The sequence below is a fragment of the Melanerpes formicivorus genome, unplaced genomic scaffold, assembly GCF_026170545.1.
Source record: "Melanerpes formicivorus ecotype bairdi unplaced genomic scaffold, bMelFor1.0.p_v2 SCAF_11, whole genome shotgun sequence".
Lineage (NCBI taxonomy): Eukaryota > Metazoa > Chordata > Aves > Piciformes > Picidae > Melanerpes > Melanerpes formicivorus.
In genome coordinates this window covers 18,624,704-18,644,501 of record NW_027142363.1, presented here as the reverse complement: position 1 = coordinate 18,644,501, position 19,798 = coordinate 18,624,704, and the positions used below count along the sequence as shown (strand labels likewise).

The 19,798-nt window shown below is 47.7% G+C and overlaps 1 protein-coding gene across 3 annotated transcripts in view; it reads left to right on the top strand.

Annotated features, from left to right (window-relative positions):
- The window catches only part of SH3KBP1 (SH3 domain containing kinase binding protein 1), a 203,010-nt gene extending 183,951 nt beyond the window's left edge, over positions 1–19,059 (top strand). For 2 of the 3 annotated variants that reach the window (XM_068144748.1, XM_068144750.1), the window contains 5 exons: positions 10,097–10,206; positions 11,561–11,686; positions 13,711–13,982; positions 15,676–15,739; positions 16,662–19,059. In XM_068144748.1, coding sequence (XP_068000849.1) covers positions 10,097–10,206; positions 11,561–11,686; positions 13,711–13,982; positions 15,676–15,739; positions 16,662–16,703 — 614 coding nt within the window. In that variant the 3' untranslated portion in view covers positions 16,704–19,059. The remainder of the gene's footprint in view (positions 1–10,096; positions 10,207–11,560; positions 11,687–13,710; positions 13,983–15,675; positions 15,740–16,661) is intronic. The other variant, XM_068144749.1, reaches the window with a different exon arrangement.
- The last annotated feature ends 739 nt before the right edge of the window (positions 19,060–19,798 follow it).

Genomic DNA, 19,798 nt, shown 5'->3' with positions numbered 1-19,798 from the left:
GGTATTGTGTGCAACACCTAAGGTGTGCATGGCTATTACAGTTTGGGTTTTTTAAACCAGAAGTTGACATTGAGGGTGCTGTGACAGAAACTCTTGCACCATAGCACTGAATTGTGAAATCCCCACGGTTTATTTTATTATCCCATAAGGCATTTTAGTGATGTGACTCTGGTCTGCTAAGACCTCACCTGGAGTACTGCATCCAGCTCTGGAGCCCTCACCACAGGAAGGACATGGACCTGATGCAGTGGGTCCAGAGGAGGGACATGAAAATGATCAGGGGGTTGGAGCACCTCTGCTATGAAGACAGGCTGAGGGAGCTGGGGTTGTTTAGTCTGCAGAAGAGAAGGCTGAGGGGAGACCTCATTGCTCTCCACAGCTGCCTGAAAGGAGGTTGAAGTGAGGCTGGGGTTGGTCTCTTCTCCCAAGTACCCAGCAACAGGATGAGAGGAAATGAGTTGGGAGTTGTGCCAGGGGAAGGTTAGAGGAAAAAACTTCTTGATTGAGGGTGGTGAGGAGTTGAAACAGGCTGCCCAGGGAGGTGGTGGAGTCACCATGCCTGGAGGTGTTCAAGAAGGTGTAGCTGTGGTGCTTCAGGATATGGTTTAGTGGCCATGGTAGATGGGTTAGGGTTGGACTCAATGTCTTAATGGACTTAAAGGTCTTTTACAGCCTTAGTAATTGTGTGATTCTATGTTTTGGAGGACTGGCCAAATCCACATGATTATTCTTTCTCTGTCCCTGCCTCCAAGGCTGCTGCTAACTTGCATGAAAGGGTGGTTAAAAATATCCCACCTGAAAATATCCAATAGCAAACAAATTAAAACATCTTTGGTGTATCGTGTTTCCTTGAGCTGCCTTTGCAGTCACTCCAGAGCTGTAAGATGCTTATATTTTCTAGGAGAGGTGATTGCTGTGCCTCTGACTGGAAGAAAAAGTGATCTAATAAGATTTGGCCCACACTAGGGGAAAAAAAAGGATGGGAGAGTATTTCCAGGAAAAGATTGTAGAATGGAGCAGGTTTCCCTTTAAATCACAAGCTGTGTGAGACATTAGAATTCCTTTGCCTGAAGACACAGAGTAAAAATTGGAAGAAAGAAGACCTTGGTAAATATCAGGCTTGGAGGACAAAGTGTGACTCAGTAATGAAGAATGAAATCTGCCTAAAGCAGGGATTTCTTTCTGTGCTGCTGGCCCTGCTCATTTAATAGAGCCCAGCAAAGGAGCAGAATTACCTTGTCTTGTGACAGAAGGAGAGAACACAGTCCCAAGCTAAACCAGGGGAGGTTTAGGCTGGATGTGAGGAGAAAGTTCTTCCCAGAAAGAGAGATTGGCCATTGGAATGTGCTGCCCAGGGAGGTGGTGGAGTCACCATCACTGCAAGTGTTTAAAAGGAGCCTGGGTGAGGCACTTGGTGCCATGGTTTAGTTGATTAGATGGTGTTGAGTGGTAGGTTGGACTCAATGATCTCGAAGGTCTTTTCCAACCTGGTTAATTCTGTATGCTGTACCCAGATGGGTTCAGGCATGTCCCTGAACCAAAATCACCCAGAAACATAGTTGTGAATTGTAAATATTGGAATCATGGAATATGTTAATGGTCTGTTACTTACTTTAATTAGGTCTCTTGCCCCAGAGAGTCCACTAAGAGGCAGGGAACCAGGAACTTAAATCGTTCTCCATGTGTGTCAGGTTGAGGTGCCTGAAAACAGCATATCCCATTTCTTCTAGCTCAGTTTTCTTGACCTTTCAGCTCTTTCTTGGCATCTTCTGAATTGTTAAAAATAAAATCCTTATGAGGGCACTGGCAAGTGGTTAGCAGGGCTCATTATGGCAGCTCTCTGCATCCAGCTATTAAAGCAAGGAAAGTCAGGACTGAAATGGGAAAAGATAATTGTGTGCTTAAGGAAAGGTAGCTGTCCAGACTCCTTAGCTTGGAGCAGAGGAGCCTGAGGGCTGCCCTCATTCCTGGTGATAAAGATGTGCAGGGCAGTGTGGGGAGGACAGAGCCAGGCTCTGCTCAGGGATGTCCAATGATAGGACAAAGGGCACTGGGTGCAAGCTGGAACAGAGGAGGTACCATGGGAATAGAAGGGAAAACCTTTTCCCTGTGAGTGTGGCAGAGGGCTGGAGCAGGCTGGCCGGAGAGGTTGTGGAGTCTCCGTCTCTGGAGCCATCCCAAACCCACCTGGATGTGTTGCTGTGTGAGCTGCCCTGGGTGCTCCTGCTCTGGCAGGAGGGGTTGGACTGGATGCTCTCTTGGAGGTCCCTTCCAACATACAGCATTCTGTGATTGTGTGATTTTCCAGGTAGGTAAAAGTCTAATGAGCTGAGAATGTTGTCCTTACCTAAGGATACCAGGGAATGATTCTTGCTCAGCTGCCATTTTTCTTCTTCATTAAGCATGTTTGCTCAGTAAGCCAGGTATATTTTTATACACTGCTATATTAGAATTACTCTGAGGTCTTTCTTCCCATCTCATGGATTACTTCTTCAATTCCCAGCTCAATCGGTGAGACAGCAATGATGATGCATTTGTTTGCTGGACAGGTGTCAACTGCTTCTTAATTAGGGAGTGGCACTGTTAATTGATGGGTGGCCTCTGTGTCCTGTGTGTTCAATGGAACCTTCCTTACTGATTGCTGTTAACAGACCTAGAGAAAGCTGGAGCAGCGAGTTCAGGTCTGTTGGATGCTGCTGCTGCCTTGCTGGTAATCCATATGAGCACAGCAGACCAGGCTTTTATTTTTAGTGGCATTCCATTTGGTCCAGCTGAGGAGGGGTTTATATTTTGCTTCATATATAGAATCAGAATCAACCAGGTTGGAAAAGACCTCAGAGATCATCAAGCCCAACCTATTACCTAATACCTAACACCTCCTAACAAATAAACCATGGCTCCAAGTGCCACATCCAGTTCTTCTATAATGGTGACTCTACCACCTCCCTGGGCAGCACATTCCAATGGCCAATTACTCTTTCTGGGAAGAACTTTCTCCTCACCTCCAGCCTAAACTTCCTCTGGTGCAGCTTGAGACTGTGTCCCCTTGTTCTGGTGCTGGTTGCCTGGGAGAACAGCCCCCACCTGGCTATAGAGAGCAGTAAGGTCTCCCCTGAGCCTCCTCTTCTCCAGGCTAAGCAACCCCAGCTCCCTCAGCCCCTCTTCACAGGGCTGTGCTCCAGACAGGGCTGTACCCCAGCCTTGTTGCCCTTCTCTGGACATGTTCAAGTATCTCAACGTCCTTCTTAAACTGAGGAGCCCAGAACTGGACCCAGGACTCAAGGGGTGGCCTAACCAGTGCTGAGTACAGGGGCAGAATGACTTCCCTGCTCCTGCTGGCCACACTATTGCTGATGCAGGCCAAGCTCCCAGTTTCTGATAGCTACAGCAACACAAAGTAAATTAAAATCTCTGCATCCAGTGACCTCAGTTGTTATAATACAGTCACAGCTAGAAACCTTTCATTCCACCAGCAAAAAATCATCAAATCACCTCTATGAGTGAATTCAGTACAGAATCTACAGTAGATTCTGTAGCAAGGCAGAAGTCTTTGCAGAGGTTCTGCTCCTCATGTTATAATGGTATGCTGGATGGGAATTTTCCTTGGAGGTGAGGGGCTTTTCATAAGGCTGTCCAGCAGTAGGACAAGGGGGAATGGCTTGAAGCTGAGGGAGAGCAGGGTTAGACTGGAGCTGAGGAAGAAGTTCTTCAGTGTGAGAGTGGTGAGACTCTGGAATATGCTGCCCAAGGAGGCTGTGGATGCCTCCTCCCTGGGGGTGTTCAGGGCCAGGTTGGATGAGGCCTTGAGCTGCTGAGTCTGGTTGAGAAGTATCCCTGCCTATGGCAGGGAGGTTGGAGTCGATGATTTCTGAGGTCCCTTCCAACCTGAGCCATTCTGTGATTCTGTGACCGTGGAAGGTGGTGATAACCCTAGATGCAGAGCAGATTTGGGACCAAGAACCACATCCAAATAAGGAGAATAAACAGGGTGGGGGGGATAAAGGGCATTTGGAACTACTGGAAATGGATTTACTATTTTAGCATTGTAGCAAGTGTTGTCCCTTACACTTAAATAGAATTTCATTTATAGTGTCAGCTGAAGGGCTGTGATTTCACTTGTTTGGCAGCAGAGTCTACCTGTGGAGCCTTTCCAACCTCTGCTCTGCTCTTCTTTTTAATATTCAGTAGAGGTAGTTTGTTTTCCTAGCCAGCAGAAATGCACTCAGAAGTGGGAAACATGGAAGCTTCCCACTATTTCTCAATAATAGGAGATTTACACAAGAAATGTTGGCATTTTATGGTCTTCAAAAAATGTGGAGCACATTTTTTCTGCAACTGCCCATGGGGGTCAAGGACACAAATTTCTGCACTCTCTGTATATCCATTTTCCAGTTTTAATGTGTTTGACTGCTCTGTTCAGATGTGGAGCTCTAGGGAATTATTAGTTTATTTAAGTCAAAGAAACACATTGAATTAATGCCTTCACTCTTCTTTGTCATTGATCATTTTCCATATTAACCATAGAATTACAGGTAGAATGGTTGGGGTTGGAAAGGACCTGCAAAGGTCAGGCAGTCCAACCCCCCTGCAGTCAGCAAGGACATCCTCCACTAGATCAGGTTGCTCACAGCCTTGTCCAGCCTGACTTTGAATACCTGCAGGGATGATGCCTAAACCACCTCCCTGGGCAACCTGTTGCAGTGTTCCACGAACCTCATGGTGCAGAACTTGTTCCTCACATCCAGTCTAAATGTGCTCTGATCTGCTCTGATTTCAAACCACTGCCCCTGGTCCTGTCCCTGCAGGCCTTTGCAAGCAGTCCTTCTGCAGCCGCCTTGTAGCCCTTTCACGTACTGGAAGGCTGCTCTTTGGGCTCCCTGGAGTCTTCTCTTCTCCAGGCTGAACAAGCCCAGCTCCCTCAGCCTGTGCTCATAGCAGAGGTGCTCCAGCCCCCTGACCACCTTTGTGGCCCTTCTCTGGACCCACTCCATCAGGTTCTGTGTTGAGGGTCCCAGAGCTGCATGCAGCACTCCAGGTGAGGTCTCACCAGAGCAGAGCAAAGTGGCAGAATCACCTTTCTGGATCTGCTGGCCACACTGCTTTGGAAGCAGCCCAGGATTCAAATGTAGATACTTACCTTTTGCAAGACTAAAGAAAGGAACAGTGGTGCTTACTATGGAAGCAGAGAGGGAAGTCATGCACTGGACCCTTGCTGTGCTGCAGGATTACTTCATGCAGTTGGCTGCCCCCCAACGTAATAGATTATTCTTCCTCTCAGTTTTAGCAGGTTGTTTCAGACCTCTGGTGCTGCTGCTGATCCTACCTTCAGCATAGGTGTTTGTGTGGCTGAGCACTGGTTGCTGGAACATGAGCTGGATTCAAACTACCCCAGTGAATAAAAACTAGTAAAAGCAGTTAGGTGGGAAAGAGTGGCTGGGAGAAGGACTGCTTCAGCCTCCCTTGGTGCTTGTGAGCTTCACAGCTTTAAAGATTAGCAGAGATTGGGGTTGGCAACATATTCTTGCTGTGCAAGTGGTGAAAATTAAGACATTGTATTAAAACATCTGACTGTGGGATCTGAAGAAAGTAATTTAATTCATGGGTCAGCATCAAACTGGAAATTACTGGGAACCAGCTCTGACATTTACCGTCTCTTCCCTCCCCTCCTCTTCCCTCCCCTCCTCTTCCCTCCCCTCCTCTTCCCTCCTCTCCTCTTCCCTCCCCTCCTCTTCCCTCCCCTCCTCTTCCCTCCCCTCCTCTTCCCTCCCCTCCTCTTCCCTCCCCTCCTCTTCCCTCTCCTCCTCTTCCCTCTCCTCCTCTTCCCTCTCCTCCTCTTCCCTCTCTCTCCTCTTCCCTCTCCTCCTCTTCCCTCTCCTCCTCTTCCCTCTCTCTCCTCTTCCCTCTCTCTCCTCTTCCCTCTCTCTCCTCTTCCCTCTCTCTCCTCTTCCCTCTCCTCCTCTTCCCTCTCCTCCTCTTCCCTCTCCTCCTCTTCCCTCTCCTCCTCTTCCCTCTCCTCCTCTTCCCTCTCCTCCTCTTCCCTCTCCTCCTCTTCCCTCTCCTCCTCTTCCCTCTCCTCCTCTTCCCTCTCCTCCTCTTCCCTCTCCTCCTCTTCCCTCTCCTCCTCTTCCCTCTCCTCCTCTTCCCTCTCCTCCTCTTCCCTCTCCTCCTCTTCCCTCTCCTCCTCTTCCCTCTCCTCCTCTTCCCTCTCCTCCTCTTCCCTCTCCTCCTCTTCCCTCTCCTCCTCTTCCCTCTCCTCCTCTTCCCTCTCCTCCTCTTCCCTCTCCTCCTCTTCCCTCTCCTCCTCTTCCCTCTCCTCCTCTTCCCTCTCCTCCTCTTCCCTCTCCTCCTCTTCCCTCTCCTCCTCTTCCCTCTCCTCCTCTTCCCTCTCCTCCTCTTCCCTCTCCTCCTCTTCCCTCTCCTCCTCTTCCCTCTCCTCCTCTTCCCTCTCCTCCTCTTCCCTCTCCTCCTCTTCCCTCTCCTCCTCTTCCCTCTCCTCCTCTTCCCTCTCCTCCTCTTCCCTCTCCTCCTCTTCCCTCTCCTCCTCTTCCCTCTCCTCCTCTTCCCTCTCCTCCTCTTCCCTCTCCTCCTCTTCCCTCTCCTCCTCTTCCCTCTCCTCCTCTTCCCTCTCCTCCTCTTCCCTCTCCTCCTCTTCCCTCTCCTCCTCTTCCCTCTCCTCCTCTTCCCTCTCCTCCTCTTCCCTCTCCTCCTCTTCCCTCTCCTCCTCTTCCCTCTCCTCCTCTTCCCTCTCCTCCTCTTCCCTCTCCTCCTCTTCCCTCTCCTCCTCTTCCCTCTCCTCCTCTTCCCTCTCCTCCTCTTCCCTCTCCTCCTCTTCCCTCTCCTCCTCTTCCCTCTCCTCCTCTTCCCTCTCCTCCTCTTCCCTCTCCTCCTCTTCCCTCTCCTCCTCTTCCCTCTCCTCCTCTTCCCTCTCCTCCTCTTCCCTCTCCTCCTCTTCCCTCTCCTCCTCTTCCCTCTCCTCCTCTTCCCTCTCCTCCTCTTCCCTCTCCTCCTCTTCCCTCTCCTCCTCTTCCCTCTCCTCCTCTTCCCTCTCCTCCTCTTCCCTCTCCTCCTCTTCCCTCTCCTCCTCTTCCCTCCCCTCCTCTTCCCTCCCCTCCTCTTCCCTCCCCTCCTCTTCCCTCCCCTCCTCTTCCCTCTCTCTCCTTTTCCCCTTTTCTTTTTTTCTTGTATTTTTTCTTTTATTTTCCCTAGGCTCCTTCTCCTTCTGTTTTCCCCAGCAAACATACTTTACTTCCATTTCTCCTCTCCTGACTTCTGTAGGACTCCAAATAGGTTTTGTGTAGTCTGCTCATGTTAGCTCATTGTTTTAAAAGCATTTTAGCCTCACCTGATGTGTTTGTTGGGTACATCTATTTTAGCCTCACCTGGCATGCTGGCTACAGCTGAGGCTTTGCATTCCCAGATTCCCACTGATAGATTTTTGTGACCCACCTTTGGACATAGGTTGCAGCAGTCAATAAAAGAGCAAGCTGACAGAGGACAGAGTGTCACTGGTTATATATAGAAGGAGTGGCTCCAAAAATAGAGTAGTATTTGGAGGTGAATAACCTCAGGCTATTTCAGGGATAATGAAAGAGATCTCTTTTTTTTCTCCTTCTTTTTTTATCTCCTAGAGATGGAAGAACGTTGCTGAATAAGGGACTTCTGATCCCATTTGCTTTCTAGCTGCCAAAGCAGGACTGTTTGGAATCAGTTAAAGCATCTTTCAGTGCACTTAATTTGTTGCACAGCCCCATTAATTAATTTTTTCCATTGTGTAATTTTGTGCTATGGTTGTGGTGGATCTTCAGAGATTCTTTGCTCTGTAACAGTTCTGAAAGTCAAAGAATGTTAGGGGTTGGAAGGGATCTCAAAAGATCATCCAGTCCAAGCCCCCTGCCAGAGCAGGACCACCTGCAGTAGACCACAAAATGAAGTGCCCAGCACATACATAACTATGCACTAGAAAACTGTTTCTTCCTAGGTGTTTGCAATGAAAACCAGACTCTGACTGAGTAGCATCCCAGCATTTGATTCATGTCTGAAAGCAATTATGCAGAATTTATCTTGTCTAAAGCACCTCTCGTATGTTTTCTGACTCATCTCTGCTTAACAGAGGCAGTAGAGCCTTTGGAAGTGACAGTGAGTGAAACTGAGATAAGCCATAAAAATAGATGAGTAGTGCTAAGCCCTTTGCTCCAGGCCTGCAGTCATGAGCTGTGGTGTTCCTTCAGCCTCCACATTGTGTTGATGTAAACAGGCTCCCACATGGCTGGCTTCAGGAAACACTTCCCCAGTGCATTTCACATGCTGTGCAGACACTCAGTACTGCATTCAAGCACAACTTGTTTTCCTGGGCTCTGTTACAGCAGCAGGATCTTGTTGGAGTGGTCATTTAGCATCACTTCTGCACTACTGGAGGGAGGGAGGAGATGTTCTTCTCACCTATGGTGGTAGGACTGGGGGGAATGGAAAAAAAATACAAATGGGTAGATTCAGATTGGATGTTAGGAAGAAGTTCTTCCCCATGAGGGTGGTGAGACACTGGCACAGGTTGCCCAGGGAGGTGGTGGAAGCCTCTTCCCTGGAGGTTTTTGCAGCCAGGCTGGCTGTGGCTGTGAGCAACCTGCTGTAGTGTGAGGTGTCCCTGCCCATGGCAGGGGGGTTGGAACTGGATAATCCTTGAGGTCCCTTCCAACCCTGACAATTCTATGATTCTATAACTACTGGAAACTATGCTGCCTCCAGCTGCAGGTGTCCAGGAACCTCTAGATCACCTCCAGCTCAATCATTCTCAATCCATGCTCCCCTGCCGATGCAGTGAATCACAGAATGAATCACAGAATGTTAGGGGTTGGAAGGGACTTCAAAAGATCATCCAGTCAAATACCTATACCAGAGCAGGAGCACCTAGAGCCAGGTCACACAGGAACACATTCAGGTGGGTTTGGAATGTCTCTAGAGAAGGAGACTCCACAACCTCTCTGGGCAGCCTGCTCCAGGGCTCTGGCAGTGCTGACAGTAGAGTTCTTGAGACACCAGTTGCCCTGTCTTATGTCTCCAATTCTTCAGGAAGAAGAATTACTAAGACCTTTAACAGCAAGATGGAAATTCTGAAACTGTTCATTTCATGCCACAGGACCCAGGTTGTTGTTTAACTCTCACTGTGCAAAAAAGCAAAAGCCAAAGGTTCCTCTGCACATTCCCCCTCTGTTTATTGTGTTGGAGATGGAAGAGTAAACCTCCTTGGCAGGGTTGAGGGGATTACAGCTACTTTTGACTTGCAAGGTTTTCAGTGCCATCATGGTGGATGAGAAGCTCAAAATGAGCCAGCAGGGTGCACTTGCAGCCCAGAAATCCAGTCACATCCTAGGCTGCATCAAGAGAAGTGTGGCCAGCAGGGCCAGGGAGGTGATTCTCCCCCTCTGCTCTGGTGAGACCCCACCTGGAGCACTGTGTCCAGTTATGGAGCCTCTGTTACAGGAAGGATCTGAAGGTGCTGGAAGGTGTCCAGAGAAGGGCCAGGAGGATGAGCAGAGGGTTGGAGCTGCTCTGCTGTGAGGACAGACTGAGAGAGTTGGGGTTGTACAGTCTGGACAAGAGAAGGCTCTGAGAAGACCTAATTGTGGCCTTCCAGTATCTGAAGGGGGCTACAAGAAAGCTGGGGAGGGACTTCTGAGGCTGTGAGGGACAGGGGGAGATGGAGCAAAACTAGAAATGGGGAGATTTAGATTGGATGTCAGGAAGAAGTCTTTCCCCATGAGGGTGGTGAGAGACTGGCACAGGTTGCCCAGGGAGGTGGTGGAAGCCTCATTCCTGGAGGTTTTCAAGGCCAGGCTGGATGTGGCTGTGAGCAACCTGCTGTAGTGTGAGGTGTCCCTGCCCATGGCAGGGGGGTTTGAACTGGATAATCCTTGAGATCCCTTCCAGCCCTAACAGTTCTATGATTCTATGGTGGCTAAACATGTGCAGAACACTGTGACACAATGGGGAAAGCAGGGTTTGATTTCTTTGAAATTAGAGGTAAAAAATGTGATTGTTTCCCTTGAAGGACAATTGTCAGGAAAACAAATCAATTCTTTTGTTTTATTTTATTTTGAAGACTTGGAAGGTTTTGACTCTGTAGTACCAATTGCTGAGAAGCTTAATCATCCAACTACAACCAGACCAAAAGCCACTGGCAGGCGACCACCCTCCCAGTCTTTCACGTCTGTAAGTTCATTTTCCTTTTCTTCTCAAGGTACCTTTTCCCCCCATTTTTTTCCTCCCCCTCCTATTTGTGTTCCCTGATATTTTTACTCCCGTTACAGAGCCATTCCTTCACACCTCCAGAGAGGCACAGCTCAGGATAATGAGTGGCAAAGGGCTGCCAGGGGTTTGAATACTGCTGGTGAAGTCATTCCCTCCTTTATAAGATTTGTATCCCCTTATTTGGGTGCTGGAAAATATTCCTTGCCAGAGAAGACTTAGGCCAGAAAAATCCTTTCTGAAAATCTTTGGAATAAAGTCATTTGTGCTAAGCATTAAGGATTTTGGAAGTGTTTCCCAAAAGGAACATCTCCCTTGGTTCCTACCAGGACATTTAGCAGATCTGGGGACAAATTTCAGCCTTCAGCAGCTCTCCTTCTCATTAAGATCCCAGCTGAAAATTGGTGATGCCAGTTTCACTCTCTGACATACATCTTTTGACAACTTGGTCTCACACACCACACTTTGGAAACCAATGCTTAGATTTTTCAGGGGAGTCTGTGGTTTATTCATTCCCATGCTTTTTTGCATTCTGGAGTGTCAGAAGGAGAGCAACCACTGCTGGTTATCCATGTTGATGATGATGAAGAAAAGCAGAGGAGAGGAAAAGGAGAGCAACCACTGCTGGTTATCCATGTTGATGCTGATGAAGAAAAGCAGAGGAGAGGAAAAGCAGCCCAACCACTGGGAAACTAACAGAACACACACAGAAAAGAGAAAGCTTTCAAAATTGACCATGTGCTTAAGTTTAGCAACATAGAAGACAGGTTAAAAGATTTTTCTTCCCCTGTCAAATGTATGGGGAACAGAATGAGGTGTGGAAAGAACCTTCCCAGCCTGCACCTTTACAGAGAGGCTGTGCAGAAGGCAGCCCTGCAGAGGCAGCGGCGTGCACAGGCAGCAGCATCTGTCCTCTGAAGAGCAGCAGTGAGCACAGCCATGGCAGAGCTGCCCAGGTGGCAGGGCTGGCATCCCCCCAGCATGGTGCTCAGCAGCTGAGTCAAGCACGATACAGCTCTCCGTGCAGGCAGGAGGGAGATTTCATCTTGGGATGAATGAATGTAAAGATGTAAATGAATGTTGACTTCAACTCTTAACGACCTCTTATCTCATGAAAGCTTTGAAAGCATTGTAGCCTTGAAGGTGTCAGAAAGGAGGGGCAGGGTCCTGATTCTAAGCATTGTTACATTGAAAAAGTCATCACATAAATGCTTTTTTCTTCTCCCTTTGGTAAATTCTTGTGCCATGAAAATAGCTGCTTTCTAATGCTGCTTTTTCTTTTCCCTCTCTTGTGGTCTGTGTGTTTGTCTCTACATAGTCATCCCCTTCTAGCCCTGACTTCTTTGACTCACCAAGTCCTGAGGATGAGAAGGAGGAACACCTTTCCATTACTCACAAAGCTATTGAAGCATCAAGGAAACCAAGAACTGTTACAATATCACAAGTAAGTTAAGCGGGATGCCTCTGCTTTAACCTCGCCATGTCCATCTTCAGTTCCAAAACAGGATACAAATCTTTACTTTCAAAATTTAATACAGTGGTCACCTGGGAACTACCCCTCTAAAGAAGCTGCACATTCTAAAATGGCTTAGGTTGGAAGGGACCTCAGACATCATCTGTTCCAACCTCCCCACCCCATGTGGGCAGGGATGCTTCTCAGCTAGACTGAGCTGCTCAAGGCCTCCTGGCCTGGCCTTGAACACCTCCTGGAAGGAGGTATCCACAGCCTCCCTGGGCAACCTGTTCCAGTGTCTCACCACCCTCACTCCAAAGAATTTCTTCCTACTCTCCAGTCTAAATCTGTCCTCGAGCTTCAATCCATTCTCTCTCATCCTATCACTACCAGCCCTTATAAAAAGTCCCTTCCTGGCTTTCTTGTAGGCCCTTTTGAGGTACTAAGGTCTCCCCAGAGCCTTCTCTTCTCCATGCTGAACAGCCCCAGCTCTGAGCCTGTTTTGCCATTCTTACTCTAGATTGGTTGAAAAGTGAGGATAATCAGGCATTACAGGAGTGTGTAGGTCGGGCTTTAGAGATTGGAGCACTCTTAGTCCCTAAGGATACCTACAATAATGCCAGCATTATGTCTTAATGGTACAAACAAAAGTATTTGGAAACTGAAGTCGTGCTCTTGTGTGCCTGAGACACAAGACCAATGTTTTGCTATGTAGCTCCCTCTTCTGGGAGCACTTGCATTAGGAGCACTCCTGGGCCAACAAATCTGAATTACCTGCTGCTGTGCCCCCGATGGAGAAGATGTTCCTGTAAAACAAGGATACTGCTATGAGGAAGTAGCTGCTTGAGGCTTTTATGTTGATAGGCAGTTAAGATGTGGGAGGTGTTTGGTGTGGGTGACTCCATTCGTGCCTTGCTCACTTGCTTTGTGTTTGAACTCAGCCCGATGTCTCTTTTCATAGAATCACAGAATGGTTTGGGTTGGAAGGGACCTTGAAGATTGTCTGGTTCCAATCCCCCTTCCGTGGGCAGGGACACCTTCCACTAGACCAGGTCACTCAAGGCCTCATCCAACCTGGCCTTAAACACCTCCATGGCCTTCCATGGGCAACCTGTTCCAGTGTCTCACCACCTTCATGGAAAGGAATTTCTTCCTCATCTCTAGACAAAATCTGTCCTTCTCAAGCTCCAACCCATCCCCTCTCATCCCAGCACTACAAGCCCTTGGAAAAAGTCTCTTCCTGGCTTTCTTGTAGTCTCTTCTTCAAGTACTGGAAGGCTACTCTAAGGTCCCCTTGGAGCCTTCTTTTCTCCAGACTGAACACCCCCAGCTCCCTCAGCCTGTGCTCACAGCAGAGGTGCTCCAGCCCCCTGATTATCTGTATGGCCCTTCTCTGGACCTACTCCATCAGGTTCTGTGTTGAGGGTCCCAGAGCTGGATGCAGTACTCAGGTGAGGTCTCACCAGAGCAGAGGAAAGTGGCAGAATCACCTCTCTGGATCTGCTGGCAACACATCTTTTGATACAGCCCAGGCTGCCCTTTGCCTTCTGGGCTGCAAGCTCACACTGTTGGCTCATGTCCAGCTTCTCACCCACCAAAACCCCCAAGTCCTTTTCCACAGGGCTGCTTTCATCCCCCAGCCTGTATAATGAGGTTCAGAACCCTGTACTTGGTCTTGTTGAACATTGAGGTTCACCTGGGCCCAGCTCTCCAAGCTTGTCGAGGTCCAGAAGCTTCAGCTAGCAGAGGGTGCTGCAGTACATTTATTTCTTTTTAATACCCTGTGACAGCTGTGGAAGGTCATAGTGAAACTGTCTCAATGTCTGCATCCAACTAGACCCTCTCTGATGTGCACAAGATCACAACTAACTGTCCTGCTTTGGCCCAAACCTGTCCATGCTTGACTGTGGACTTTTCAGCATTACTGAAGAGCACCAAGATACTTCATGTGTATTAGAGGTGTGATATTCCATCAAGCTTTCTCCAGATGTTAAATCTTGTTCTTTTTGTTGCAGGTGTCTGATAATAAAACTTCCTTGCCTACAAAACCAGGAGGTTTGGCTAGTGGCAGTAATGTGCAGCCATCACTGTCCCCCTCACCATCACCTGGATTTCACTCAATTGCTATGGGAACAACAGGCCACAGGTCAAACTCCCCATCCCTGTTTGGTACTGAAGGAAAGCCAAAGACTGAGCACTTGATCCAAGGTCAGACTGCCCTGGAGGAGCTTAGAACACAAATTAAGGAGCTAAGAACCATCATTGAAACCATGAAAGACCAGCAAAAGTAAGTACTGCAAATCACAGGTGGAGGTGGGATGCAGCCCTTCGTACATCCTGGTGGCAGTTTCCTTCTTGAGCTGCCTTCATGTACAGTTTGTGTTTCTGAGTATCTTTGTCTGCTGGAACATGTACAGGGATGAGAAAGTCAGGAGAAAATATTAGCACTATCCATGAAGTTTTTTTTCCTGTGTTGTAAGCAGATGTTTATGGGGCATTGGAAAAAAGTTAAGTTCCAAGCCATAAGGTTCATCAGTTGTTTTATTTGCCAATAACTATCTGGGAATTCATCTTACTAAGTGATGTATTTGTTGTGCAAACCACTACAGATTCCTTTGACTCCCAGGAACCTCATACTACACACAAAGTAATTGAATTGAGATTAAGGCATTTGAAGACCTTTGTGTTTATGGCCCTGAATCTTACTATGTATGTGCTGGGCATCTCTATTGTACAGAACTTAATTTATACAGCATTAACCAGGCTGGAAAAGACCTTCAAGATCATCAAGTCCAACCTACCACCCAACACCATCTCATCAACTAAACCATGGCTCTGAATGCCTCATCCAGTCTCTTTTTAAACACTTCCAGTGATGGTGACTCCACCACCTCCCTGGCTAATCCCAATGTCCAATCTCTCTTTCTGTGAAGAATTTCTTCCTCACATTCAGCCTAAACTTCCCCTGGCACAGCTTGAGACTGTGTCCTCTTGTTCTGTCTTTAAGTTCTTTGTTCCTTAGGAGGACGCTGGGACTGGCATTGTAGGCTTTTGCTATTCTTGAGAATATTTGATGTTTTAGAAGTTAAACCTTCACTTATATTGCCAGTTTTGTGTAGCCCAGGCAGGAAGAAGGAAAGGGGAAGCAGTGTGCAGAGCCTGTGGTGGAGCAGGTTGGGAGAAGGTGCAGGAGAGCATGGCTCTTGCTGGATCTAGCCACTGAACCCCATAGCTTCACCTCTTAGGCTGACCCCTGCTCCTCTGGTCTTCTCAACCCTTCTTGCTTCTACCTACTAGTTTCTGTCTTAAGGTGAGATCACTCAGTGGGACCATGAGGAGGTGTCTGCTCCTTGTAGCAGACCCTGTTCACCTTCCCAACAAGGAATGGTGAGAGCAAATCCATGTTTGGCATCATCAAGTCTAATAAGTGAAGTTAGAGGTTACATTGTATTGCTGGCAGAAACTACTTTTAAGTAGCTTAAGTTAGTGATAGCATGGGCAGGGTTTGTGTTGCCACTTCCAGAGCCCACCAAGAGTCAATCTACCTCCTGGGCTGCATCAAAAGCATTGCTGCCAGCAGATCCAGAGAGGTGATTCTGACACATTATTCTGCTCTGGTGAGACCTCACCTGGAGTAATGTGTCCAGCTCTAGAGCCCTCAGTATGGGAAGGACATGGACCTGATGGAGCAGGTCCAGAGGAGGGCCTCAAAGATGATCAGGGGGCTGGAGCACCTTTGCTACAAGGACAGGCTGAGGGAGCTAGGGGTGTTCAGCCTGGAGAAGAGAAGGCTCCAGGGGGACCTTAGAGCAGCCTTCTCTGCCGTATGGCCCAAAGTCTGCAAGAGTAGAGTGACCTTAGCTGTTCAGAAGAAGAACAAGAACCAGTGAAGCAAGGAAAATATTCCAGAAGTCATCTTTTGTAGTTTGCTGTTAAACCACTTCCATTCCAACCCTTTTTCTTTATTATTCCTCTAACAGAAAAGAGATCAAACAGCTGCTGTCTGAGCTGGATGAAGAGAAGAAGATCCGTCTACGATTGCAGGTACTCCCAATTCTTTCTGATGTTAATGGGAGCATTGGCAGGTTTGATGCAGCCTCAGGGATGGGACATAAAACTTTGCAAGGACACTTAGGTTCCAGTGAATAAAGTCTGCTAATGTAGGGATATAGCAGGGATAGCCCTGTGCACTTCACATTGTGGCCACTCTATGGCATGGATGAGAAGTGGGCCAGTGCGTGCCAGCTGCATCAGCTTCAACAAGTCAAAGTGCAGGGTCCTGCACCTGGGTTGGGCCAGTCTCAAGGCATAAATCCAGGCTGGATGCAGAGTGCATGAGAGTAGCTCTGAAGAAAGAGACTTGGGGGTATTGATCCACCAGCACCCCAAGCCCTTTTCTGCAGGGCTGCTTCCTATCACCTCATTCCCCAGCCTGGATTGATGGCAAGGATTGTTCTGACCCAGGTGTGGGACTCTGCACTTGGTCCTGTTGAACCTCATGAGGTTCACCTGGGACACCTCTCCTGTGCTGAGGGCTCCAGAGCTGGATGCAGTGCTCCAGGTTTCCTTGGTGATCTGCTTTCCTTGCTGATCTGGCACAGCTCAGCTGAGCACTGCAGCTGTGTGTGAATGGATCTAATACCAGAGCCTCAGGGCTCCCAGTGTCTTGTCAGAGGTGCCAACTGTACAAATGGGGTTGATGATTTCAGCCAGGTCCTTTACACAGCTGTAGATCCATCAGAATCCTTATGGTGCTTGCACACAGGCATGATGGGTGTGGGATGCAACCACCATTCCTATAGCAAGCTCTGAGAGGAGGGAGCCAGGAATGGTCAACTTCTGCAGATGAGGTCACCTCACCTGCACTGAGTACCTGTGAAGAAGGAGGAAGCTGTGCTTTTCAAGTGGCACCAACTGCATCTCTTTCCATCACAAATCTGTAGTTTGCTTGTTTGTTTGTTTTCAGATGGAAGTGAATGACATAAAGAAAGCTCTTCAATCAAAGTGAACACTTGCTAGGTGGAATGTTGCATTATTCTTCGCGACTGAGACTCGAAATTTATGCCCCAGCCAAAACAACTTTGTGCCAAATGATTTAACAATTGCCTCAAGGTCCCTTTTTCTCTGAAGGATTAGCACAACAGTCTGTTTCTTTTTTCTTGGTTTTTTTTTTTTTTGATAGCACAACAAAAATACCACCAACAAGGACAAAATTTCCACCTGAAGCAGTGCTGTGCAGCACTGGGTTGTGACTGAAATCAATCTTCTTGTGCTAAAGGCTTCTCTTCTTCAAGCTCCTAGGTGAAATGAAATGAAAACTCAGGCAGTTTAGTCCATAGTGGTACTATTTTGATGATATTTTTCCATGAATAAAGTGTATTTCAGATTCTCTGTTTACAAGCTTTTATGATTTTGACTTTTTGATTTTGTTGGGTTTTGGGTTTTTTTTAATTGTCTTTTGTCACCAGATTTTCAACTCTTTGTACTGCATTATAGCCAGGAATGAATGTTAATGTTGGGGGCTGGAGGGGTTTATTTTTGCTTCCAGATAGAACAGCCTACATCTTTTTGTTGTTGTTGTTGTTAAGGTTTTAAGTTCTGTTAAATATGCAATTTTATGTGTGTGTGTCCCCCAACCCCTCTACAATTTTAGGTTGTGTACAGTAATGTATTTACAAGAAGGAAACAAACCAACAGAAACCTGCTCTTTGCAATGATTTGTGCCTTTCTTTGCCACACGCTGACTGGAGCCAGTTGCAAGCCAGGTCTCCCTGACTTAGCTACCACAATGAGTCCCACCCCCAGCGTCCAGCGGAGGTCACCTTCTCAGCCTGCAGCTGCTCAGTCAGTAGAGCCAGGGCTGGTGGGAGGTGGCAGGACAAAAGGGCACAGCTGAGAGTGGCTTTGTCTTGAGGAGCAGCTGTGGGCTTTGTAGCTTTCCTGGTTTTGAGAGCCCTCTCCTTCAACTTGAATGTTCATCTCGGCTTGGTTTGGGTTAGATGGTTTCCAGGCCCTCCTGTCCCCAGTTTTGCACAGAGTGAACAGAATATGCATTATGAAAGCAAAAAGAAATAAAAGGAATCTATAAAACATGAAGGAAAAGTTGTTCTTATTTCATGCACAAGGTTCTCTCTCGTGTGATGATGTTTCAGTTGCTCTCCACATGCACTGTTTGCTGCATTATGTTGTACACGTAGAGGCTGGTGATGCATTTTCTAGTCCTGTTTTTTCTACTCCTTGGTTTTGCAGCAGGATTTACTTTTATCATTTTATTGAACCTGGTGCTTCATTTCTTCCAGTTTCTCTGCCTGCCTTCATCTTTCCCAACTAAGCTCTCCTGTTTTTTCTGTTTGTGGCTTCATGTCTTCTGCACTAGCTCCCACCTTGTCAGCAATCTCTGTTGGCAACCTAGTTGGGGATGTCCCTGCTGACTGCAGGGGGATTGGACTGGATGACTTTTGGAGGTCCCTTCCAACCCAGACTATTCTATGATTCTATGACTTTATTCAATGCCTTTAACTAATGGATATTTTTGCCTAGCATGAGGTGAGCAAGGGAATGATATTGGTGATGTTTCAGAGAGACAATAAAACCTCCCACAAAGGATTGGTTTGTTACCAAGGTCAGGGACTTTTTTGCATGTCAGGGAGTGATAGGACTGGGGGTATGGAGCAAAACTGGAAGTGACTAGATTCAGATTGGATGTTAGGAAGAAGTTCTTTTCCCCATGAGGGTGGTGAGACACTGGAACAGGTTGCCCAGGGAGGTGGTGGAAGCCTCATGCCTGGAGGTTTTGAAGGCCAGGCTGGATGTAGCTGTGAGAAAACTGATCTAGTGTGAGGTGTCCCTGCCCATAGCAGGGGGGTTGGAACTGGATGCTCCTTGAGGTCCCTTCCAACCCTGACAATTCTATGATTCTAAATGCTAGAGCTGGCTCCAGTCAGCATATCCTGTACCACAGCTGCCCACCTTGCCTGCTGGGAGCTGGAGGAGATGTAGTGTTCCCTTGGCTGCTCATGTTCACACATGGTTGGCAGAGTTCCCATGAGTTTTTTGGTGTGCATGTGTCTTTCAAATCCACTCTGCACCTGAATCTTGGTCTATGTGTCTCAGCTGGCAACACAGAACCTCACTGTTGGGATGACTTCCATCTGCGTCTGCTTCTGTTGTAACAGACTGAGAGGTCAGCTAGTGAAACTTGAGGGTTTTTTTAAAGTCCCAATACATTGTTCATTGTACTCAGACAGAAGCACTAATAAAATATTTTATCACTGGAATGCTCTTCTTTAACATTTCTAAATTACTGCACTAAGCTATTTTTGTACACAGAATGTTGGTCCCACCACAGCTCTCCAGCAATAAAGATTCTCTGTATTACTTCTGTGGCTTCTTGTGAAGTTAGCAGCAGAGTTAGGACAGGAAGAGGAAACGAGGGATAAAGAGTAAGAATTGTTTGGAGTTTGTAGTCAGACATTGCAACATAAATGCACAGCTCTGGCTTCCTGATTGCAGTCTGGAAGGAGAGAAGCTGTCATTTATAGTATTGATTCTGAAAGAGAAGAGACAAATGAAAGTCTGATTTTCATTTCCTCACCTGGAGTACTGCATCTAGGTCTGCAGCCCTCAACACAGGAAGGACATGGACCCGATGGAGTGGGTCCAGAGGAAGGCCACAAAGGTGATCAGGGGGTTGAGCACCTCTGCTACAAGTACAGGCTCAGGGAGCTGGGGGTGTTCAGCCTGGAGAAGAGAAGGCTCCAGGGAGACCTAATAGCAGCCTTGCAGTACCTAAAGGGGGCTACAAGGATTAAGAGACTGTTTAGAGAGGCCTGCAGTGACAGGGAGGGGAAATGGCTTCAAACTAGAGAAGAGCGGATATAGATTGGATGTGAGGAACAGGTTCTGCACCATGGGGCTGCTGGAATGCTGGAACAGGTTGCCCGGGGAAGTGGCTGGCACCCCATCCCTAGAGATACTCAAGGTGAGGGCTCTGGGCAACCTGATCTAGTTGGGGATGTCCCTGCTGACTGCAGAGGGGGCTGTACTGGATGACCCTTGGAGGTCCCTTCCAACCCAGACCATTCTATGATTCCTTTTTTTTTC